At 46.4% G+C, this 25,184-nt stretch overlaps 1 protein-coding gene across 4 annotated transcripts in view; it reads left to right on the forward strand.

Moving 5' to 3' along the window:
* The window catches only part of TMEM94 (transmembrane protein 94), a 968,231-nt gene that overhangs the window by 932,057 nt on the left and 10,990 nt on the right, over positions 1–25,184 (forward strand). For all 4 annotated transcript variants that reach the window (XM_078654522.1, XM_078654523.1, XM_078654524.1 and 1 more), the window contains 6 exons: positions 8,148–8,233; positions 9,900–9,981; positions 10,630–10,778; positions 23,302–23,396; positions 23,523–23,616; positions 23,947–24,117. In XM_078654522.1, the coding sequence (XP_078510648.1) occupies positions 8,148–8,233; positions 9,900–9,981; positions 10,630–10,778; positions 23,302–23,396; positions 23,523–23,616; positions 23,947–24,117 (677 nt within the window). The remainder of the gene's footprint in view (positions 1–8,147; positions 8,234–9,899; positions 9,982–10,629; positions 10,779–23,301; positions 23,397–23,522; positions 23,617–23,946; positions 24,118–25,184) is intronic.

The raw sequence follows: 25,184 nt of genomic DNA on the forward strand, positions 1-25,184 counted from the left end.
GGTAGGCAATATCTGTGATATAATTGTTTATAAGCGAATATATATGCTAACTCAAGTGGGTCCGGTGCCAGACCCCCTTGGGATTTCTTAGTGTTGGTGATCAGCCTTTCCTCCCTACCCCTATAAGCATGCCAGTGCAAACATTTACTGCCTACTTAATGAATTCTGCATTGAGCATTTTGCTCAGACAAACTTGATCCTCTCTTGCAGCCGTTGCCTCAGACATTGCCTTTCAATTTCAAGTTGGTGGACTTGGACTGCCACTAATTTCAGTTCTAGATTAAAGGTCTTTTCTTTAAGGAAGACTAATTATCTTTTTATCTGGGTGTTACTAGCCTTGTCTGGAATTGCCTGCCCTCTGATGTCCGTTTTGAAGGCCTCCAAGAGAGAGGTAGCTGATTCAACAGAGTCTAGTTTGTTTCTCCCCACAGAAGGTCTGCAAAATGTTCATCTCTTATCCACAAGGCATTTAAAAGACAAACTCGACCTGAACCCCTAGGAGCATGTTTTAGGCAAATCTCCACTGTTTAGTGATTGGAAAGGCATCTCAGTAGGATGCACTCCCCAAACCACCTTAGGTATGTTGACTTTGGGTATGAGTATACAATAGGAGTGGTGGAGAGCTTGAGTAGTTCCATTGTCTCTATAGAGACAGAGTCTCAGAGATGTTGTTTTGAGTAGGGAATCTTAGGGCGTCAATTTGTGTGATGTTGTGTGTTCTTGACAGAGTTGGTATCGCCCTATATTATTGTAGTGCCTATGCGAAACTTAAGTACAACTTTTGTGAAGGCTAATAAGGTATCTTCTGTTAATATCAGAGGTACATATACACTAACCAGTGTCCATTCACCCGTATCATAAAGGACAGCCACTGTCACTCACCTCCACAGCCTATCACTATAGGTCTTTGAGACCTGCAGTTTGAAGGTCTTGTGGAGTAGAATTGTGACCCCTGGTGAATCTTGAGAAAATCTGGAATAGTAGGTTTGTGTATTCTCAAATTGGTTCAAGCATGATGTTAATGCCCAGTTATTGGGTTTCTTGTAGTACTACTGGTTTTGGCAGGTGTCGTTCAATTTATTGGAATACCATTCCTTTCTTCATTTTATTATTGAACTCATGTATATTCCATGATATTATCATGTTGGTGTTTAAATATGTGCACATCGTTTGTATATGTGTGTGAGAGCAAGAGAACCAGTGTTTTGAAGGAAAGCTTGTGAGAGCCTGCCACTGCCAAAAACAAAAACTAAACCTCTTTACATGAACTTCCCATCAACTCTCATTTCTCCAACTGAAGTTCTGTTCTCCATAGAAACACAATAACTAGTTCACAGGGCGGCCGGGCATCGTGAAAAGTAAAACAAAAGTCGTGCCAGACCAGCAAATTATAGGAAGCTATCCAAAAGTAGCACCCAGTACCTGGTTATATGGGTATTCTCTACCCCCAAGAGAAGCACATGCCCTTTGATCTCTTCTTGACAGTTCAGCTTAAATATTGAAGTTGCTTCCATCCACTCATACCTGGTTGCTGTTTTCTTATTCACTGCTACCTCACATTTGCTGTTCATATCAGAGGATGTGCCTCTCCGACTTAGAACCTGTCTATCTCCGCGCCCACTCCCCCTGCATTTAGCGCTCCTTTGGTAGGGGAAGGACATCTTTTTCTCTAAAACTCTGTCCCAACAGGGGATCACCTATGTTAGTCTTGAGTATTTTCCTCTCTCTGCTCCGACCGTAGACTTCCTCTGGGTTTATAAAGAAGTGTGACTTTACTTGATAGATCACTTTCTGCTTCGCAGGGTATACAAAAATGAAGGGAAGTTGCAGCACGCTCCATTTTTGCTTGACCATAATGAAAAACTTGGGATGTTCCTGCACCAGGGTTGTATAGCATGGAGAAATCATTAGTTTTGGAGATTGTAGCTTCAGTTCTAGGGCAGATCAGGCTCCCTCAGGATTGTGTTTCAACACTTTCACTATCATGGGCCTCGGGCTGATCCTGTTAGTTATCAGTTATGACACAGGTTGCTAGAGCTGCTGTGGTCATCCAGGGTATTTTTTTTTTAAACTCTTTTTATTGCACAAAAAAGCAATCCACGGTTACAAGGTAAATATCGACACGCACTAGCAGAGTACATATCCGAACAGTAAGTGCATCATAGAGGAGTTGCCGACTACTAGAATGACACAATGCAATAATACAATTTTCTTGTTTTCCGAAGAAACTGAAAAGAAAGAGAAAAACCAAAGACAAACTGAAGAAAAGGTAACAAGCAGTATGCAAAATGTAGAGATATCAGTAAGGTTGCGAGCATAGTAGAGCAGTACCATCAGCACCACTAAGGACAATACTATTCACAATATGGCTTAATAGGAAATGAAACGTGAAGGCAGTCAGGCACAGGACGGGTCCCGAGTCCGGCACCAGAGGAGCGACTGTGGAATCGTTCCGTCAGGGAGGCAACACCCAAGGCGGCTCGTGTATTTGTCCGCTAGCCGTTGGGTTTCCCAATAACAACGCGGAACAGTGCAGAATATACATGCCCAGCAGGAAAATAACAACGGAGGCAGACCCCGTGCGATGCGGGGCCAGAACTAGCCCACCTCCTGTAGGGACTAATGAAGTAACCAATTGGGGTCTCGTCTCCTGAGCAAGCCGTGCCACATACCGCCGGTATGGTTCCCATATGTCAATCGGTCTTGAAGCAAGCGGAACCTGTTCTGAGTATTCAACACTGTTGACATTACAGTAGGCCAAACTACGCAGCCAAGCGCGGACCGTTGGAGCGCGCCTAGCACACCAAAGTAGTGCCACCTCCCGTTTGGCCAAAAGTAAGCCAGTGGATGCCAACCTACGAAGGGGGCGTGGGAAGTTTGCAACATAGCCAAGCAACGCAATTTCAGGGTTGGGTCGCAGATCTATGCCTAGGATGTCCCCCAGGACCCGGTGTACTTGTAGCCAGTAGCCAGTCAGCTGCGGACAGGTCCAGGAAAGGTGGGCGACGTCCGCCTGAGGGGAATTACACTTAGGGCAACAGTGTGACCTGTCAGAGTCGATCTTATGCGCAAGCGCGGGTGTGTGATACATCCTCCTCAGGAACTTGAAGTGTATGAGTTTATGTCTGGTGTTAATGGACACGTCCCTCGTGGTGGCACAACACGCCGCCCATTGCTCATCAGTGATTTGGGTGCCCATGTCGTTTTCCCAAGCGGAGCGCACCGCTGCGTCAGTGGATGGAATCGAGGCAAGGCATAACTTGTATAGCTTAGAGACTACATGCGCCCCCGTCTGATTCTGTATGATAAATGTTAGTGCAGGGGTGTCGACAGGATATGTGGGGAATTCAGCCCTGAGCATAGAGCAAATCCTAGTCAGCGTGAATGAGTCAATAAACGTCCTGTCTGTGAAGCGGTGGTCTTCCGTAAGTGAGAAAGCGTGTCCGTCTGGGAAAAGATCGCCGACCAAGTGTATCTGAAATTTGGACAGGGTACGCTGAATCACCAATTCACCAGTTATGGGGAGCCAGTGAGGGTTAGGCAACGGCAGAGCTGGGGAGTATAATTTCTCAACACGCAGCAGACGTCGCAACTTATCCCATGCCCAACATGTTGTGGATAAAGGCTGTATGTCCTGAGGGTCTCGAGGGATTCCCCTGGGTAGGACGGAACTGAGGGCCACCGGGACAGCCAAATCAGCCTCAGGCTTCAGAAATGGAATTCTGGCATCTGGGTGGAACCAAGGGAAGGCATAGGAGCTCTGCGCTACTAAATAATAAAGATAAAAATCTGGTACTCCGAATCCTCCACGTTCGTAAGGAAGTGTCAGTATGTGCCAGGCCACCCGCGGGTTCCTGCCACCCCACACCAATCGCAGCAGTGAGGAGCGAAGTTGAGAAAAAAAAATCTTGGTGAGAGGGATCGGAATGTTATTGAATAAATACAAAAATCGGGGGAGGACAATCATTTTTATGATGGCTATCCGACCGGCCATAGAAAGTGGGAGGCGGAGCCAGCGTTCCGTGTGATCCTCCAAAAAATCAAGGGCAGGCCCGTAATTCAAACGGACTATGGACACAGTGTCGAGGTGGAGGTGTATACCCAAATATTTCACTGAGTCGGTGCACCATTCTAGTGGAAACGAACAGTTCCACTGCAAGGTGGAGGGGGTGAGTGGAAAAATGACCGACTTGTGCCAATTAATTCTAAGGCCAGAGAAGTCGCCAAAGCGAGCAATCTCCGACAACAGAGGTTCCAAGTTGGACTGAGGGGTCCGAACGTACAAGACCGTGTCGTCGGCATACAACGAGAGGAGAAGCGGCCCAGTGCGGAACTGGAGCCCCCTGTGGAGATGTTTCTCCTGAAAATGTCGAACCAGGGGGTCCATCGCAATGATGAACAGGAGCGGGGATAAAGGGCATCCCTGACGGGTACCTCGTGAGAGTGCGAAGCTGTCAGTAATGGTGCCATTCAACCGAATCCTGGCTGTGGGAGCCGAGTACAACAACTCCACAGTCGCCACAAACATATCGGGCATTCCCATTCGTCTCATAATTGATAAAAGAAAGGGCCACTCAAGGGTGTCAAACGCTTTTTCAGCGTCTAAGAACACCGCTGCAGCCGGGGTAGAGGGCTCAACTCTATGCAAAACAGAAAACAGTGTCCGGAGATTGAGGGAGGTGGATCGGTGTGGGACAAATCCGGACTGCGCCGGCGAGATGATGTTTTCCACGAGCAGCGCCAAGCGAATAGCCAGGGCTTTGGCTAAAATCTTGTAGTCCAAGTTTAAAAGGGACAGGGGCCTGTAGGAGCTGCACAAAGAGGGGTCCCGTCCCTGCTTAGGCAATAAAACAATGACTGCTTCCCGGAGTGTGGGTGGTAATACGCCGAACTCAAGCGTCTCAGCGTAGACTTCGACAAGCCTAGGGACAAGTTCCTCCCTGTATTCTTTGTAAAAATCAGCCGAGTACCCGTCAAAGCCGGGGGCCGAGGAGCTTTTCAATGAGTCGATGGCCTCAATTACAGAATCAGGCGTTATGGGCATGGCCAAAAACTCCTGCATATGTTTCTCCAGGTACACCATGGCAATTTCATTCAAATAGGGACCCGGGTTGCGCTGTTCCCCAGAGAGTGTAGAAGTGTATAGGGTCTTGTAGTATGACAAAAACGCTGCAGAAATTTCGGGAGTGGAGTGGTGCGTCGTGCCCTGAGCGTCAACCACTTCTGTAATGTAGGCTGCCTGACGTGGCGGCCTAAGCATTTGCGCCAATAGTTTGCCTGGCCTATCTCCCTCGCCGTACTGTCGTGCTGTGTAGTGTTTACCCATAAACCTCAATTCTCGGTCTGCAGCGTCCCTAAACTCCAGGAGGAGCTCAAGACGTTTGGCCTCCCGGTCCGCAGAGGGGTCCTCAAGGATCTCTCTTTCTAGTGCCGAGATGGCCGTCTCGATGCGTGTCAGTGTGGAACGAATCTCACGCAGGGACCCCACGTGTTTGGCAATACAAACCCCCCGCAAGGTGGCCTTTAAGCCCTCCCATAACGTGGCCCAGGAGGTGACAGAGCCGGTGTTAATGGCAAAATAGTCGTCGATGGCAGTACGGATGTCCTCTTTGAAAACCGGATCCAGTAGAGCCCTGCCAGGGAATCGCCACTGTCTCTCGTAGCCCCCCAGCCTGGGGACCGCCAATGTCAAGACTATGGGAGAGTGGTCAGACAGGGTGCGAGGCAGCGTGGAAAGGCTATCCACCCAACCAGCAACGCCCGGGGAGAGGAGCCAATAATCAATTCTAGTGCTGGTATTGTGAAACCCAGAATGATGTGTGTAATCAGGTGTGTGTGGGTGAAGTCGAGCTTCTATGTCCACTAATGTAAAGTGGGTGAAAATTTCCGCCAACACTGAGCGGGCCCTTGGTTTGCTGTCAGGAGAGGGAGAGTGGTCATCCAGGGTTAATGCCAGATTGTTAGAAACTGTTTTGGCTGTGGACCTTCCTTACCTTCTGGAATTCCTATGAACCTACGGTCATAATGCCCTGATCTCCCCATAGCATCTGCTGCTTTATTTTCCTGGCATGTAATAGCTTCTTTGAAGTGAGATACATCTGCTTGCAGAGTACAAACATTCTCCTCAGATATTCTTTCCTCTGCTCCCGTCATTCGAGCAGACATATATTGCAGATTTTGATGCAAAAGGAAACCTTGACCTCCACTACTCCTGTTAGTCCCTCAAGGGCCATGCTAAAATCTGTAACTGTCTGCAGGATCTTTAGTGATGGGCATTTTGTTTGCCTTCACAGCTCCATGCTATATTGGGCACTTCTTTTTGACCCTGCAGCAAGTGTAGCAGATCTGTCTGTCTTTCCGTTCTGGGTTGGCACAGGGTTGATGCTTCCCCATATTCAAAATCTAAAATGGTGAGGCCTTTATAAAATGTCTTTGCTATCTACAGCCCCAAAATTCAGGCCATTGGGAGGGAAAAGTGGGCAGAAAAGATTGAACCGGCACATGCCCTCAACAGGAGCAGATACTAGCTTTCTGTCAGTGTCAGGTGAGCCTCGATGAAGTTGTCCAGAACTGCTGAACGCTGGTCAGCAACGATATTAAAGCAGCGAAAGTGGTCTCAGTCACTCCACCAGACCTATCCCTCCCCCACTGCCAATGAGAATGCAGTCTGCACGTGGCAGGAAGAACCAAGGGCTGCCAAGATGTGTGTGATTTTGCCTGACCCCTTCCTCATTCTCCCCCCCCCCCCATTTCCCCCTCAATGTTCAACATCGACTTGCACCTTGAGATCCAGTCCAGGATCAAAACGACCATCAATCCCACCTCTGGTAGCGGCACCATGGGTTATAGCAGCAGTCCGGTATCGATGCCGGGCCAGGCTCCAGGCTAGGTACCTCATCCTCCACTGTCATATGCCTGCCAGGGTGGTCCTATCCCAGTGTTCAAATCCCCAAGGTTCAACTTCAGTCCTCACCTTGAAGCCAGTCCAGGATCACAGCCAGCATCAGTCCCACTGACGGTTGTGGCACCATAGGTTAAAGCAGCAATCCACCAAGGGCAAACTCCTCCTCCCAGACAATACATCCAGCCCCCGCCGTGGGCCTCCTCTCGGTGCCCTCACTGGACCCAGGTCTGCCTCCTCTTCACTGTGCATGCCAGGGCCCAGTCTAGGTTCTTCATCCTTCATTGCCATGCAACCTAGACCCCAGCCGCTCAGTCTCTCACCCTGCCTCACTCTCTGCAACATTCGGTAGTTCTCTCAAAGGAGGAGGGGGTGAGACTTTTGACCCTCCGCTGGGCTTGACCTACCATCCAGGGTTTCACTTCCAGGAAGTGTGCCTGCCAGGGTGCTTGCCACCTAGAGCAGCCCTCTGGATTTCCTTCCACTCTGCAAAAGAGGTGCACCACCCACTGCAGGTCTCTTCTGCCTGCCTCGAGTGTTAGGCCCGAATTCCCCCGGCACACAGTCTGGGGTCCAGCAGCTCAAGGTCTGGGGTCTTGATCCAATGGGCCCTCCCTCCCCACAGTGTTTAGCAGGATGAATCGCCAGGTAGGAGTGCCATGCTGACCAGGATGATGCACGCTCCAGGTATGCTTGAACGGGGCAGCTCTGGCACACTTCCACCATCTTCGAGATCCAGTCATGCCCCCTGAGCTGTCCCCATTCTCCAGCTGTGTGTGCAAGAGGAAATACCTGAATTCAATTACCCGCCATCTCTTGACTGTCTTTAGTAAACATCTGTTTTTTTTTTTTACTCACCCCCCGAAGCCAAGATTGATTGCTGCTCCTGTAAACACTCTGCCAAGAACCCATTAACGCACTACCGGTGTTTGTATCTTTCATATATTTGCTGCTTAATGCACTTTAGGCTGGATTTCTGTACTCTCATCCTCCAGGCTGAGTAGGTTAGACTCATCCAGTGCTTATTGGACTCATCCACTGTTTATTGTCTTTCTGCACTTATGTTCCTAGGAAGGCTGCACCATCCTCCACCCCTTAGCTTCCCTAAGTCCTGACTCCAAGTTAACAATGGCCAAGAAATCTAGGCTGCCAAACCTACATTGGTAGCAGAGTGTGAAAGATGCTGTGTGTTAAATTGGTGAACAGTCCTCCCTGAATGAATTCCTTTGCATTGTATTTTTTGCAGTTCTTGGGCTGTCTAATTCAGCTGCCACCTATCCTCAGCACAACAGACATCCTGTGGCTCTCCTGCTTCTGCTATCCCCTTCTCAGGTAGGCCATGCTCCTAAGGTTTTCTTTTAAGAAGCGTCTCTAATTCTTTAGAGTTAAGAAAGAAAACTCTCCCTGTTTCTCACAGTACAAATTGGGTGTTCTCCTAAAAATGCAGTTGGGAGGGAACACCTTTGTGGTCTCAGAGTGAGAGTTTGGGATGATTCTGGTAAAGTAGGTGGAAGGGATCCCCAGGTAAGTGGTGGTAGCATAATGAAAGAAATGTGAGGGATGAATTTCAGGTTGTAGGTAAGAAAGATCTCAAGACTGATTTGCAAGTCTGGCTAGATCAAAGTGAGGAATGTGTCCTGGATCCACACTGGTGAACATACACAGGGAGAAGGGTATGTGATACATAATGGGAAAGGTTGTAATAATAGCCTTTGGGTTCTTCAGTTGGAAAGGTTTGTTTTGGAAGGACTTCTCTGGTAGGTGGGAAAGATGTCTTTTATAATGTAACAAGGGGGGTGGTAGGATCATCTAACTACCCTGCAAACTGTCTGATTGCTTTCCTTGAGTTGAATACGAGAAAGTCAGATTTCTAAGGTTGGCGTTTCCTAAAATGATCTAGTTGCTAAGCATCCCATGTAAGTTCTGCCAAACTACAGGCCAGAGGGTATATAAAGGCCCCGAAAATGTTGGAAAATGGAGGAACCCATTCACTGCTTTGGCCCAAGCATTAGACCCGTGCCTCCCTCTCATTAAGTGTTCTTCAGTGGCTCCTAGTGACGCAACTGATTTGCTTTAAATCCTCTTGCTAATGTTTGGGTAATAAAAAAAACAGAATGCCCCAGTATTCCTTATTAATATGTTGACACTGTTCTGAAGGTAGAGTTCTCAAAATATAGGCTGCAAAATCATGGATTGTTCTCCCTTTGGAAATAAACATCAGTTGTTTTTCTGGAAATGTCTGAAAACCTTTTTGTTTCCAGCCTAATTTAATTCAGGATGCACACACCCTGTTACTGACACACATATTGTTGCACTTACTTTCTCAGCCCATAGATACACCCTACAGTGTACAAGGGAACTTATAACATGGGAAAGGAAATATGAAGTATCCTCTTGACCTCTTAAGCAAAAGGCAGTTTAATCATGGGTCATGAGGTTAGTATTCCCCTGGATGATCTCTCAGATGGGTGTTTGGATCACAGTGAGGGTACATAGGATGGAAACCCCTGGGTGATATCACATAAGGTGGAGGGCAGATCATTATGAGGGTTCAAGGAAGGTTGGCATATCATGATGCAGGTCAGAGAGGTACCTACACCTAATATATATATATATATATATATATACAGAAGAAACCTATAGTTTGAATATTGGTGAGGTTGTAATGTAGGAGGAGCGAGCTCCTGACTTAACTCAATTAAAAGGCGAGTTAGTTATGATCCCCAGGGCCTTTTAGGATTGGTATCCTACCTCCCCTTTGCTAGAAAATCAGGAGTTCACTATCACTTGTCTGTCTAAGAGGATTCCAACTGGTAATTCCATGTAAAGGGCAACCCTGTTTGGTATCCCACGTGCAGATGTCACTCTTAATTGTCCGCTATGAATTGGAAGACAACACTCGTATGATACCGGGAGATATTTTCCACAAGAGATTTCTAGTTTGGGTAGTTATTCTTATGATTTTTCTTCTATGACATTATTCGTTTTTTTCTTCCAGTGTCTCCCTTCTTGGGAAACCTCCTGACAGCTCAATCATGACGGTCGCCACTGGGAAAAACTTGACTACTATACCCAGAAAGGTAGAGTATGTCATAAGTGACAATTGTTGGGTTATTGTATAGGTCACAGGGCACCAATAGAAGAATGGAAATATGCTAGTCATTACAGCATTCGAATGGCCCTGCTAGGAGGTGGCTCGGGTTGTTGGTGTGTTGTAGTGCTCAAGGGACACAGCTGGAGAAAGGGCACCATGCTGCAGCCCTGTAACACTGAGGAGATACTGCTTAGATGACGCCCACCCAGCTAGAGTCTGTTAAGAGCCCAGAAGTGCTAGGAAGCAACTTATCGTGCTAGGATCCTATAACACTGACAGGTTACTATTGGAGGAAAAAAGCCCCCTTTGATTCCTTTAGCAGTGAGAAGGGCACAGATAGATTGAGGGATTGCTTTATATTGACTGCTAACTGCTTGAGAAAGCTCAGATCACTAAAGAGCTTTAGACTTTTGTTATTACTGGGGAGAAGTTCATACAGCTGGCTTCCTGTACCACTACTAACATACTGATGGGAAGAGACTTGGCCTGTTGCTTCCCTTTAGCACAGAGAAGGCGGAGCTTTGGGATCCCACACAGCTTGAGCCCTGCACCAGTGCAGGTGGCGAAAGGTTATGTTTTTTTGTGCTCTTGTTATTGCTGCCACTTAAAATGTGTCTTCTGCTTCTTTCCGCAGACGCAACACTACTTTTTGCTTTGCTTCCTTGTGAAGTTCTCTCCCACCATCACCTCGTGCCTTGTCTGTTTCTGGTTCTCGCTACAGCAGTTCTGCAATATCTCTCGGAACCTCAACCAAACCAATTGTTCCTCCATCATGATGCACAGGTTTGAGACAAACACATCCTCATTGGATTGCAACTGCTGTGTACATGAGTCTCTCTATCTCTTACCAGAGAAACTCTTTTATTTCTCCTTCTATTCCATACTTAATAAATTGTCTGCATCCGCCAAAGCCTCCTGTGTCCACCAGAGAAGAATGATGTCCCTGTTTCTATCCCCAGAACTTCCCCAGTCTTCCCTCTGTTGCTATGGGAGGGATTTTCTAAGACTCGCCTCATCAAGTTCCCTCATCTTCAAACTGGATGACCTGTCTTCTTCCCCACACCACAGCACCCTCTATCACACAATAGTGGTGCGTGTTTCTGTCTCTCCCATTCAGATTCAACTTGCTGTTTCTATCCCTGTCCCCATTGATCCACTGGGAAGTAGTGTCTCAGCCCCTGCCCTGATTGAGCTTGCTCTGTGTTATTCTAGGGTAGCCTATCTACATATTTCCCAACTGAGAGCTCTCTCCGTTCCACATCAGGGACAGCTGGTTCGGTCTCGCATATTAATCCACAAATGTTGGTGTGAAGTGAAGAACATTATGCCCACAGCACCTGCTATACCATCGTCTTAACTGCCAATATGTAACTGCCCAAGTAGGAAGCACAAGACAAGAACCTAATGCTAGTCAATATTATATCATAAGATTACACATATCACCCTTACCAAAGGAAAGAACACAAAGCATACCGAACATAATGGTAATTTACTCATACAATTTTTATTTTTACATCATTGTGGCTGATGCCAGCTGCCTGTATAATACTGTCGTACTTGTTTGTGGGTGGCCTCCTTTTTAATATCTACTGTCTGTGTTGAGTTGGTTGGTTTGTAAATCTAACAATTACAGTGGCGAAACACAGGATCATTCCCAGGTGTTATGGCATCTTGGTTAACTGAGAACAGATCTCTTGTGTCATTGGGACCTTGAATTTTAGATTCAGTGGAGGCAATCTTACTATGAATATTGGTTTCTTGTCTGGGGCAATGGACGGTCCAAAATGCTCGTCCTGGAAGGACAACATTATCAAAAATAAGTCTGATAAATTACATTGAGCAGCGGTGTGTGCCTGATACATGTCAAATGTAAATGGTATCTTGTAAGTGTCTGGTGGACAGTGGAATCATTTGTGAAGACTCATGACCTGTTCAGTAATATGAGTGGAACATGAATTATTGCACTCAATGTTGAAAAATAGAGATCATTTACCTCAGTAACTGGCACTACGCGTATCAGAACTTTTCTAATTAATGTATGTCATACTCTGAATACAACCAGTTTCTAAACAAATAAACTTTATGCAGGCAGATGAGATCAGAGGGCCATAATAGGTTCATAGCAGTGCATGCACAAGTTTGCAGTCCATCCTCATTGCAGATGTAATAAATGGTACCCACAATTGTGGTTCCTTACGTGCCCTAATATCAGCTGACAAAACTGTGAGAGAATCTGCAGCCAGCTAGACTCTTCCTACATCACACATGCACCTCAGGGGAAGCCACGGACATTTACCAATCACGCTGGCATACCAAGGACGGGGAACAATACAGGATCCAGCAATATCCATAACCTCCAACTAGCTTTTCGGATGCCTACAAGAGTACATGACTCCACTCTTCTTAGTGCTATTCTGCTACCACTTTCCATCTTACACATCACCTATTATTAATCATCCACTAAACTTGCATCATATTAACTCTGTGGATCTTCACTTGTTGACTCCTGACTCACTTTTATGTTGACTGGCCCCTGTTTATCTGTCATGCCAGAAATTATGTGCCCAGGCACAGTGCTTAATTTACAAAGCGCCCAATACCAAGGCTGCGCAGTCTTGAATACACCTCATGCATTTTTAATATGCTGCCAGGCACTCCCTGTTCTTTGTCTCACTCTTGCAGGTTCCTGCTTTCTCTTTTATGGGATGGTTTTTCCGTATTGCTCTTTCTTTACCCTGTTTTTCCCTCTCTTGGTCTCAGTAAATGTCTGATGTAGAAAAGAAGTGCTGGTCCCCAAGAATAAGGGCTGGTGGCCACGACTGGCTCAAATGAAGCACTGCCCAAGCACCTGCGTCCACCTAATTTCAATAATCGGAGGCACTAGTGTCACCATTTTAAATCTTATAACTTCAGCACATTTTCCTGTGTTAACCTTGTGCCACACCACAGCTTGTGTGACGGCATGTCATCATGCAGGTTTCACAAATCACAACCTCTCCTTTACTCCTTTGCTGGCATTTATCCTTTGCCTTTCCTTAATCTCCTCACTAGTTAAAAACCCTTTTCCCCATTATGGGACACCCTTTGACATCTCTGGGCTTTTGACACGTTCCTTTAGACATGTCTGACCAATGTGCCTCCCCTGGCGCTCCCTTTCTGTCCAACATGAGCCTGTAATTGAGGCCCTCTACTTTCAGAACATCAAATGAGTTGAGTTAGTGGTTGTTCCACAAGTCCACAGATTTTTCTTGAAATCTTCTTTCCAGTTAAAGTTACAATACAACACACCTGCTTTTGCTCCCTTTATCACTCTGTCCAACTCTCCAACAAAGCAAACTGGACTGTTCCCATGAGGCACAGCGTCAGACTGATTTGCATATGACCATTTCTGAACTGGGGTGGTGGAGTGAGCTAAAGAATGGTGATTGATTAAACCCAGATCAGTTGACTGGGGGTGAGTGTTTGATTTGCTCAAACATTCCGTCCATCATCCCCTTTGGTATTGCTTTGTTCGCCCTAAGTTGGCAGGGTATGCCCAGACGTGAGTCCCTTGCTCACTCTACCACTGGATTCAAGATAGCCTGGCTTATGAGGATTATGAATCCGAAACCGGTCACAGGATGCTTGTTTCCGGTCCAGGGAAGACATGGCATGGCAGTTCGGGCTGGACTGTTCCCATGAGGCACAGGGTCAGACTGATTTGCATATGGCCATGTCTGAACTGGGGTGGTGGAGTGAGCTAAAGAATGGTGATGGATTAAACCCAGTTCAGTTGACTGGGGGTGAGTGTTTGATTTGCTCAAACGCTCCGTCCATCATCCCCTTTGGTATCGCTCAACTCCAACAAGCCACCCCCATTGGGATGGTACAGAGGGGTCAGGTATGCCCTATTCCCAGACTGGTCAGCAACTATTTCTTACCAATATTGTGCCCCATTTGACTAGCTACAGAAGTAGGAACACATTCCCATCTGGAGCTCAAACAAAAACTTAATCATACACCTAGTGTTAACCAGTTCTGGCATCCAGATTTCAGACTACTTGTAAAATAAACCATGAGAAAAAGTGTGAATTCTAATGGTACTTCTAATTGCAGATAACTCATCTTGTGAATTCCTCACATGCACCTGACTGAATCTGAAAAATGTTCTCAGCGCTTGTCCAACTCCAACATGTGGTGTTGTGCTGCTCCACGACAACTTCATCTCAACCAGGGAGTGATGTCGAAGCCGCATATAAGCACCACCCATGCACTCTATCAGTTTCTTTCTTTCCGCGCCTTTGGACAGAGTTCCGTAACTCGCTCTCAAACATTTTGCAGTCTTTTACAAGGTTTAAACATTACATGGACTTTCCCAAGTAGATGTCTGTGACAGACCCCACCAGATATCAGTCAAGAATGCGGATCCTTTTCCGTTCTCTAAGTCCTTCCCGCAAAAGTTCCTCCTCACGCTCCAAGTTGTCGGATAAGTCCAAGTCAAAAAAGAAACACAAGAATTCAAAATTCAATGTTCGAGGCATATGAGCTGCAGATTACACACTGTGCATAGATGGCCACCTAGTGTTGGGCCCGGATGTTTGCAGTTTGTTTTTGTTGTAGAAAAGTCTTTGGAAGTCACGGGATAAGTGACTCCTCCTTTGGATCATACTGCGCATGGGCATGGGCTCCAACCCAAGATTGTTTTTTCCGCCACCGGGCTCGGATGTGTTTCCAGCGCTCCGTGTTGGGACCGATTTCCTTCGGCGCGCAATCCTCACCAGCTTCCAGAAATTTGTTTCGAACGCTTTTCCAGTCAACGCTACTCTTCAACATCGAACATTTCGATTCCGGTTGTCGACGACGGCCTTCGGGCCTAACTAGGCCTCGACTCCAGCTCATGGAAAGGACGTCATTTAAAAAGTGTCCTCAATGTGGGTCGAAGTTTCCCAACACCGACCTTCATGAAGTGTGTAACCTTTGCCTCTCCCCGGAGCACAAGGCCAGAGACTGTTCCGCTTGTGCCTCTTTCCGCTCCAAGAAGATGATCTGGGACCGATGAGCTAAGAGAACAATGGCTCGATCTTCAGCTCCCATTCCAGACGACATCTTCGAAGAGGGCATCGACGTCCCAGAACAACATGGCGTTGACAGCAACTCCGAGGCAGAAGATTCCGAAGTCGAGGACATCACTCCAGCACAGCGGGTCGTAAGTAAGACCGTCGACCCCGACCCTTCCTCGACACATCCAAAGAATGCTCCGGTCACACCCTCGCCCTCGGGCTCGGGTGCACACCAACACACTGCTTCTACTGCTCCACCTTCGGGCCTGGCTAAGAAGCTAGCTAAGCCTTCCGGCGACTCTGCCTCCCCACGGTGCCGGCGCACACCTACCAGCACCGAAAAAGACAAAATCACCTGCCACGCCAACATCCAAACCATCAGCGCCAAAGCATACCGCTAGTCCCTCGGCACTGAAACCCAGGTCGGAACCAAGCAAACACGCTTTGGATTCAAAAAGACCACCGGAACCGAAAAAACCATTGGATCCGAAAAATGCACCGGAGCCTAAAAAACCATCGGAGCCGAAAAAGACTCCTGCTTCTCCTGTTAAAGACATTGCCAAAAAACCAAAAGAAGCCACTTCGGTGCCGAAACCTCCCTCCGCACCAAAAGATCGGCCTCCTGCAGAGGACTTATTTCACCCAGACCCTGCACAAAAGACTCTGGTTAAAGATCCAATCACTGGTCAACTAACTCTAACTTAAAAAAAAACGACCACTGGATACACCGGCACCGGCTCCTCATCCAAACAAGAAGGACATGGCTACCTCTCCTCTAAGAGTTCCTTCTCCTCCACCTATGCCATCACCACCTGTTCCCCTACGACAACATTCCCCTACATCCTCTATCATACCAGATGATGACAACAGGGATGATAGTTCTGATGATATAGGGGGTAATGCAAATGATCCATCTATTCCTCCAGGCTCACCTGGCCCGTGGGATGATTATAACACCTCAGACGTCCCAAATGTCCCTCAGGACCACATATACCCCTCTAGGCCTTCCCCACCAGAAGACACTATGGGTTTCAATCAGTTGATACACAGAGCTGCGCAGTATCATGGGGTAGACATGCATACAGACCCTGTAAATGAAGACTTCCTAATGGATACCTTTGATAATGAACAAAGGTCCTCATCCATTTTACCCATGCTTAAAGGAGTGATTAAGCATGCTCCTGAAGTCTTCAAAGACCCAGTTAGAACTCGGGTCATTAACCCACGAATAGAGAAGAAATATAAAGCTGCCCTTTCAGACCCAGCATATATTAAAGGCCCAGTACCACTAGACTCACTTGTGGTTTCCAATGCACGCAAAAGAGCAAATTCACAAACATCAGGTGAAGCTCCCCCACCAGATAAAGAGTCTAAGCTCCTTGAAGCATCAGGGAAAAGAACTGCGTCTCAAGCAGCAAACAAGTGGCGTATTGCCAATACACAAGCATTATTGGCAAGATATGACAGGGCACATTATGATGAATTAGAATCATTAATGCAGCACCTCCCTGATAAGTACAAAGATAGAGCAAATGAGCTTATCCAAGAAGGGAAAAATATTACAAACACCTCCATTCATTGTGCACTTCATGCAGCGGACACTGCCTCCAGAGCAGTTAACACCAGTGTTTTATTGCGTAGACATGCCTGGCTACGCATATCAGGGTTCAAACCTGAAGTCCAAAGTGCTATCCTTAATCAACCTTGGCGGATGCCCGGTGGAGCTGTCCTATGCAGCTATAGAGGAGTCTGGCCCCTTGGCCGTCACCTACCCAGCCGGTCATCTGACATTGATTTTCCTCGTCTTCCCGTTATGTGTCTCCTTCTCTCCCCCTTCGATGGAACAATGACCACGCCCCCTGGGCGGATACCAAACCTGTTTGTACCTACCGAGGAGACCGAGCAACCTTGGCCGATTCCAGGTGGAGCTGTACTATGCAGCTATAGAGGAGTCTGCCCCCTTGGCCGTCACCTACCCAGCCGGTCATCTGACATTGTTTTTCCTCGTCTCTCCGCTATGTGTCTCCTTCTCTCCCCCTTCGATGGAACAATGGCGATGCCCCCTGGGCGGATACCAAACCTGTTTGTACCTATCGCGGAGACGGAGCAACCTTGGCCTATGCCCAGTGGAGCTGTCCTATGCAGCAATAAAGGAGTCTGGCCCCTTGGCCGTCACCTACCCAGCCGCTCATCTGACATTGTTTTCCTCTTCTCTCCATTTGTGTCTCCTTCACTCCCCCTCCCTCTGTGATTCGTTGATTCAAGCGGTTGTAACTATGTAACCTGTAACTTGCTGATTCAACTGTTATAACTATGTAACTTGTTATTCCTGTAACACTTATTCGGACCCAATGTAGATGTATCCCTTGAACAAATGAAAAAGGATACACATACAGCCAAATCTATGGGAGCTCTGCAGTCGCAGGTTCCATGACGTTCATTTCGCCGCTCATCTTACAGAGGCGCCACCAGGGGATACTCTTCAGACACACCTTCTACCTCGTACAAAGCCCCCACACAATCCACCTGTAGTAGGGGCTACCAAACGGGTAGTTACAGAGGTAACAACAATAAGGGCAGAGGTAAAAACAACAACTCCTGCTCTGCCTCTACCCCTGCCCAATGACTTCCCTCCCCCCGCCCCATTCCACTCCTGTCGGGGGAAGATTACAACAATACCTACCAGCCTGGGAAAACATCACATCAGACAGGTGGGTGCTTCAAATAATTCAGTCATGTTACTGTCTAGAACTAACATCCACCGCCCCAAACATACCACCCAGGCAGCGTCCAATGTCACGGTACATTTAACATTGCTCAGACAGGAAGTGATATCCCTCCTGCAAAAAAATGCAATAGAAATAGTCCCAATGCATCAGCAAAACAAAGGAGTATACTCCCTATACTTCTAAATCCCAAAGAAGGACGGATCTATAAGACCTATCCTAGATCTCAGACCTCTAAACATTTACATACAGTCGGATCATTTTCATATGGTCACACTCCAACAAGTCCTTCCGCTCCTGTTACAAAACGACTTCCTTGTCACTCTAGAGCTCAAGGACGCCTACTTCCACATTCCCATACACACAGCGCACAGAAAATATCTCGGATTTGTGCTAGACGGGCAGCACTACCAGTTCAAAGTGCTCCCATTCGGAGTCACAACAGCACCAAGGGTGTTTACCAAATGCCTAGCAGTGGTAGCAGCACACTTAAGAAGACAACATATGCATGTCTTCCCATACCTAGACGACTGGCTCATAAAAGCCAGCTCATACAGCCAGTGTGTACAACACACTCGCGCTACAATTCAACTGCTCCATGACTTGGGATTCACAGTAAATCACACCAAGTCACATCTGCAACCCTCACACATACAACAATATCTCGGCACTACAATAAACACCCAACTAACACTAGCCTATCCCACTCCAGCTAGGATAACAAGTGTACAAACTCTCCTAACAAGATTCAAACTACAACACTCGCTTCCAGCTCAAGTGTTCATATAGCTCATAGTAATGATGGCATCTTGCATATTTATAGTACCTCACGCAAGACTGCAAATGCGTCCACTTCAAGAGTGCCTATCTCTCTGCAATGGTGGAACACCAAAAACCTTTCAACGGGCCGACAGTTTCTAGAGCCAGTTCCTCAAATAAACATGACAGCGGACGCGTCGCTCTCCGGCTGGGGAGCTCACCTACTGCATCACACCATGCAAGGCAGGTGGACACCGCAAAAAAACTTACTCCACGTCAACCACTTGGAGTTGCTAGCTGTTTTTCTAGCCCTAAAAGCATTCCAAAAACAAGTATCAGGCAAAGCTGTCTTAGTCCGCACAGACAATATGACAGCCATGTACTAAATAAACAAAGAAGGGGGAACACACTCTCTGCAGCTCTCTCAGTTAGCACAGCAGATATGGAGATAGGCTATACCACTAAAGATCTTCCTCTTAGCCCAACACGTTCCAGGAGTACAAAACACCATAGCAGATCTGCTAAGTCTACAAACACAGCAGATCCACGATTGGGAACTTCATCCACAAGTTCTTCAACCGTTCTTTCAAATGTGGGGACAACCTCAGTTTGTGATATACTGTCAAAACAACCACATAAATCCTTTAGACGTGTCTATTCAACACATCATAGGATACCTAAGACACCTTCAAAAGTGTAATTTAGCCTACACGTCTATCAGACTACACCTTGCTGCCATTGCAGCATACTTACAGAATAGACAACATCTATCTCTTTTAAGAGTACCAGCTATAAAGGCTTTCATGGAAGGACTCAAAAGAATAATCCCTCCCAAAACGCCACCTTCACCAGTGTGGAACTTAAACATTGTTTTCACACGGTTAATGGGACCTCCCTTTGAACCCTTACATAAATGTGAATTGCAATTCCTAACTTGGAAAGTAGCTTTCCTAGTAGCTATTACTTCTCTCAGAAGAGTTAGTGAACTACAAGAATTTACCATTCAAGAACCCTTTCTGCAAATGCATCATAACAAAGTGGTTCTCCGTACTAATCCTAAATTCCTTCCAAAAGTCATTTCACCATTCCATCTAAATCAATCTGTTGAGCTGCCCGTATTCTTCTCGCAGCCACAAACAGTCGCAGAAAGAGCTCTACACACCTTAGATGTCAAAAGAGCATTACTGTACTACATTAAAAGGACACAAACTTTTCGTAAAACTAAACAACTTTTTGTGTCTTTTTCACCACCACATAAAGGCCAACCCCATATCAAAATCGGAGATAGCTAGGTGGATTGTTAAATGCATACAAATATGTTACCACAAAGCCAAACATACGTTAACAATTCCTCCAAAAGCCCATTCTACAAGGAAAATAGGGGCTTCAATGGCATTCTTAGGGAACATTTCCCTAGATGGTACATGCAAAGCAACTACATGGTCTACACCGCACACATTCACAAAACACTATTGTGTAGATGTGCAAACTAAACAACAAGCCACTGTGGGCCAGGCTGTACTAAAAACTCTGTTTCAAACAACTGCAAAAGATACGAGTGGTCGCCGCTAATGGTGGGTACTGCTATACAATCAATGCAGTGTGTAATCTGCAGCTCATATGCCTCGAACGGAAAATACTACTTACCAATATGTATTTGTTCTTGGCATGTAGAGCTGCAGAGTTACACACGCCCACCCGGGCTACCTTTATCTGTTCAAGTATTATCTTAATTAGATACAAATCACATGGACATCACTACTTGTACAGCTCCATCACTTCCCTAATGGCGAAAAACAATCTGGGGATGGGGACGATGCCCATGCGCAGTATGACCCAAAGGAGTAGTCATTTATCCCCTGACTTCCAAAGACTTTTCTACAACAAAAACAAACTGCAAACATCCGGTCCCAACACTAGGTGCCCATCTATGCACAGTGTGTAACTCTGCAGCTCTACATGCCACGAACAGATGCATACTGGTAAGTAGCATTTTCCTTTCTTTCGTCCCACCAGTTTTGACTAGAGATGTCATGGTGAAGTCAAGGTGCTTCACGGTCTCTGTCTTCTACCGAGGAACCAATTTCTCAACTTATCCTTTTGTACCGGATTTCCTGGATTCATCTGTAAAGCTGCAACAAATAAAAGCTTTCAAGGAAGCCATGTTGTGCATCTTGAGCACACTTTAGGATTCCTCTGGTGGACCATCAGCCCCCAACGATCAGAGGAGTCCTTCAGTCAGACTACCGTTGGCAGATCCATCCTCCATTCCATCTGTGCTTCTTGACTCTGTTGCGGGGTCTGTTCCGACCTCGAGCCGTCACCCAACCTGACTTCAAACTCAGCATGGTCAATACCATACCACCGCTGCATGAGCAACTTATTGTCTTATTGGCTCTGAGGAGAACCCAACATGACCTGAGTGGAAGTCGTGCCTCCTACAACCTGTGGCGCAACTGATTCTGACAGAACACTGCCATTACCCAGAACTTGCCCACAGATGCTTCTTACTCCTTTTGCCTCGGACTCTGAACACAGTCAATATGGTCAGGATAAAACTGGAACACACTAAACGCTAATACATGCTGTCTACACCTCCTGAAAGGCAATCACAATGCATGGAAGCATTCAGGAAGAGGAGGTTTCACTACTGTGCTGCTTTGGCACCGTACGTGGTTGAAATGCATAGGCTTCTCAGATGTTGTTCAGACATCACTGAGTGACATCCCTTTTGATGGCTCCTTTATATAAGGCAGGCTTGGCCCTGTATTGCCTCTAGCAAAGCAGTGCCACAGAGCTTCCTTGGCCTTTCTGCGCCTATACTTCAATACTCTCAACCCTCATCTGTTTTGCCCCTTTTGATTCTTTGGAAAAGGACTGCTTCAAAGACAACACCAAGGACAGACCCTCCAGTTTTTTCGAGTTCGGAGATCCAGCCGGCAACATCGGGCCCTCCGGAGCAGCGTACTGCTCAGTCCTGTGCCCATTCTGCTACCACCATCAAAACTGCTTTAGCTTGCCAGGATAAGATATTACCTCCACAGGTGCAGAGTATTACAGTATTCCAAATAGTCCAGCAAGGGTTTTCCAAATAGTCCAGCAAGAATATGTTGTACCATTCCTTTCCAATCCACTGCATATTCCACCTACATCAGAGCAGCTGTCGGAGGTCCGTTTGTCCCTTTTGGGAGTTCTCTACCCAAGTTTCAGAACACTGGATGGTAGCGCCGGACCTGCAGGACTCCTACGTTCACATTCCTGCCCTGCAATCACACAGATGTTACCTGCGGTTGAAGGCATGACCATTTCAGTATACCTTGCTACCATTCAGCTTTACTAATCATGCTCTTCATTAAATTAAACAGTACCTAACATTCTGTTTCCCATTTGAACTGAGTATTGTTTTTCAAGAATATTTATTTAGATAAGCCCTTGATGCAGTGTTCGATACATTCTTAGTTTAGAAACCCTCCAGACCTCAAAACAAACTTACCTTTTTTGTTTGATAGTCATGCCATTGCTGCAGATCTCTGGCCCTACATAAGTCAAAGAAGGTACAATAAATTTATGATTAGAATGTTCCAGTGTAAGTCGCCTCCCTGTGTGAAACGCCCAGCACCTCTATCAAGCTTCGGTCGTTCATTTCCTTAGTCGGCCCCAGAATTCAGAATGTACACTCTTTGGGAACTTTTATTGTGGCAACACCTTTAAGTTTAAATTAAAGAACTAAACACTTTGTGTCACTAAAAGTACCACTAAACACTTTCCTGATCGGTGTAATAATTCCTCACTTGAGGAGCCTCTCACTCCTGACACCTGTTTGGCACTGTTAGAGTCCAACTTGATGTGCAGATCCCTTTGAGTGTGGACCTGCAAATGAATGGTGCTTACCCAGCTGCATACAACTGTGGCTGGGCTCCGTCATCTAAAATGCAAGTCTGAGCATGTGAAACCCTAATATGTTTATTGTTAAGGGTTATATGCATGTGGTCTCTCTTCCACTTTCCTTCAGTGTTGTTTGCACCTTCCTGACCGCTTCTTGTTTTTGTCTCTGTACCATACTTCTTGCCTACTTTATATCCGATTTTCCTCCTTGATTCCCATTTACTCCATTCCTCCACTTTATCTACTGTCTCTACAACCCTTTCTCCCCCCTCTGCTTGCTGCCAGCTCGAGCCATTTTCTTGCTGGCAACCCACTTTCTATGTACCATTGTGCTACCCCCTGTGATTTCATTACCCCATATTTCGGTAACATTTCCTCTTAGCTTTCTGACTGTCTTCAGTGTCACAACCCTGTCTTATGTCCTCCACCACTCCTCACCCACTAACCATCTCTGTGCCTTATCTGTTTACCTCAACCTATTGGCTCCCTTCGTTTTTGCCTTATACAGCCCTCACCTCTACTATCCACTTTGTTTTCATGCACTACTATCCCACCTGTCTAAAGTCTCTTCTCTGTCTTCACCTGTATCCTGAAAGCATTAGATTCCCCCACACAAGGCCGATAAAATATGGTGAATGGAAAAAAGTTAAGAGTAACCTTCCATTTCTTCTTTACTGCATCCACCTTCGCTCATCCCATCCAAGAGGGGGCATCTGTCTCCCTCTCCCAATAGGCATTCTCTGTCCCACAAACATCCTACATATGTCCTGTTTTTCCATGCTGGAGGAGATTGGGATTGTCTCCTTTCCTCTTCCTTGGTGCTACCTCTGATCCACTCTAATGCTTTGCTGAGTCTTTAAGATGTCGCCTCATTCTCACTCTGTTCTATTTTTGTAGTAATGCTGTGGAGGCTCCAGACTGGTTTGGCCTTTTCTCCAATGGCTTGTTGTTGGGCCAGAAGATGTGTGCCTGTTTAATCGTGCTGCACACAGGTAATTGCCATGGGGGGGTGGGAGGGGGGTGGTGGCTAGGGGGTTGATATCCAGTCCCGCAATGCATCTTATTTGTCCCTGTAATTATCGCCACAAGTAATGGCTCATATTTCTGTCTCTTCTCAGTTGTGATCTCCCTGAGTCATGTCCATCGCTCCAAACCACTGTGGAGGAAAAGCCCCTTTAGTAACATGTGGTGGTGCCTGACCATACCTGTAGTGTGAGTATCGTGTATCACTGGCTTCCTGTGGAGGGGCAATACAGACGATGTCAGCTGGGATTTGAAGGGCTTTTTGGTTTTGAGTTACTATTAATGCTATTGCTTAACCTGGCTAATCTTTGTGATGTTTACATTGGTGATCAGTATAGCCAGTCCTAGTACCTCGCTCAAAGGTGCATGAAATGCCTCAGTCATTATAAAGCCTGGCACTCTCCTAACCCCTGTGAAATGAATAAAGTTAAGCACTGCCTTGTGCATGCAGGGGTGATGACAATGGAGCTATTCAGTGGCTAATCTCTTCATACTTTGTGTTCTTCTCATTCTCCCCAGGTTGGTGGGCCAGGTGGTACAGACGACTTTGGATCTGATGTTCTGGACGAATACTCAGTCCCTGCTGAACTTCCACCTCACTGACCTCCCTCTGATTTCCTGGCTTCTCGCCTTGCTCTCCCTTTTCTCAGTTGTGGTCATCAATGAAATGGTTAAGCTTCATGAGATCAGGTGGGTTTGTTGTGCAAAATTACTCTCCAGCTTTGTGTAGATATGCCTGTAATAAGTCACCCAAACTTAAGGGTGCAAGAAAAGTCACCCATACATTTAAAAAGAAAAAAGTACAAAGGAAAGAAAGGTAAATCTTAGGTAAGGATACCCACTGGTGAGGGGAAAGAAACCTTTGTCCTCTGTTGCCCTCACACACCCCAAGGGATGTCATGCTTCATCATCGGGCAGTTGCTCCTCGTAGGGCCGGCGCTGCAATTCCCTACGGGCCCCCGAAGGGACACTTTGTCGGAGATCTTTTATAGGACTGCCGGATGGTGCATGGGGGTGTGCGGGGAGTGGGTTCAATGAGGGTAAAGAATAAAAGGAAGTGCGTGCAAAAATGAGATAAAAAGGGTCAACATGCAGCGACATTGTAACTGTTGTACCCTAGGCAGTCCGAAAACCGCAGAAATAAAATTGCCCCAAAGGCACACTATGCCCGGGTGACAAAAGGTCATAGGTCGACATGTTTCGCGCTTGTCTCGCCCATATAGGGTCGTTTGCGCTTCTTCAGGACCAAAGTGATTCAAATAAGTGAAGTGCACGTGAATAATGTCTATAAAATAAAATACCCTCTGTCTCAATCAGGGTGGAACAGCAATATGTTTACCCTCAATGTGGCAACGGCTGTATGTTGGAGACCACTCGTGATTGAATACCTGGTAAAGCAGTAATGAAATCTCGCTGTAACATAGGCTTCAAATATGAATTTATTAGTCCATGCTGATAGTGGCACATTCGCGAAATTAGATGTTCTACAAATTCAACTTGATCCGACTCAGACCACTGGTCAAAATATTTTATGCACAAGTCTTTTTTTCTTTCTCATAATTTCCTTCTGAAGGCCTTTTTCTGGAGACAATAACAGATGAAGGTCCATTCTGTATCTGCCATACTGTGTTTTTCTTTGGCGATTCATCTTCATTCTGCTCATCCATTACTGATGTGTTCATCAGCTCGATAGTCTTGTCCTCGATCACAGACTCAGACTCCATCTTGTCCAGGCTGTGCTTCCTCCTTCCCAGCTT

Source organism: Lissotriton helveticus, chromosome 7 (genome assembly GCF_964261635.1).
Source record: "Lissotriton helveticus chromosome 7, aLisHel1.1, whole genome shotgun sequence".
NCBI lineage: Eukaryota > Metazoa > Chordata > Amphibia > Caudata > Salamandridae > Lissotriton > Lissotriton helveticus.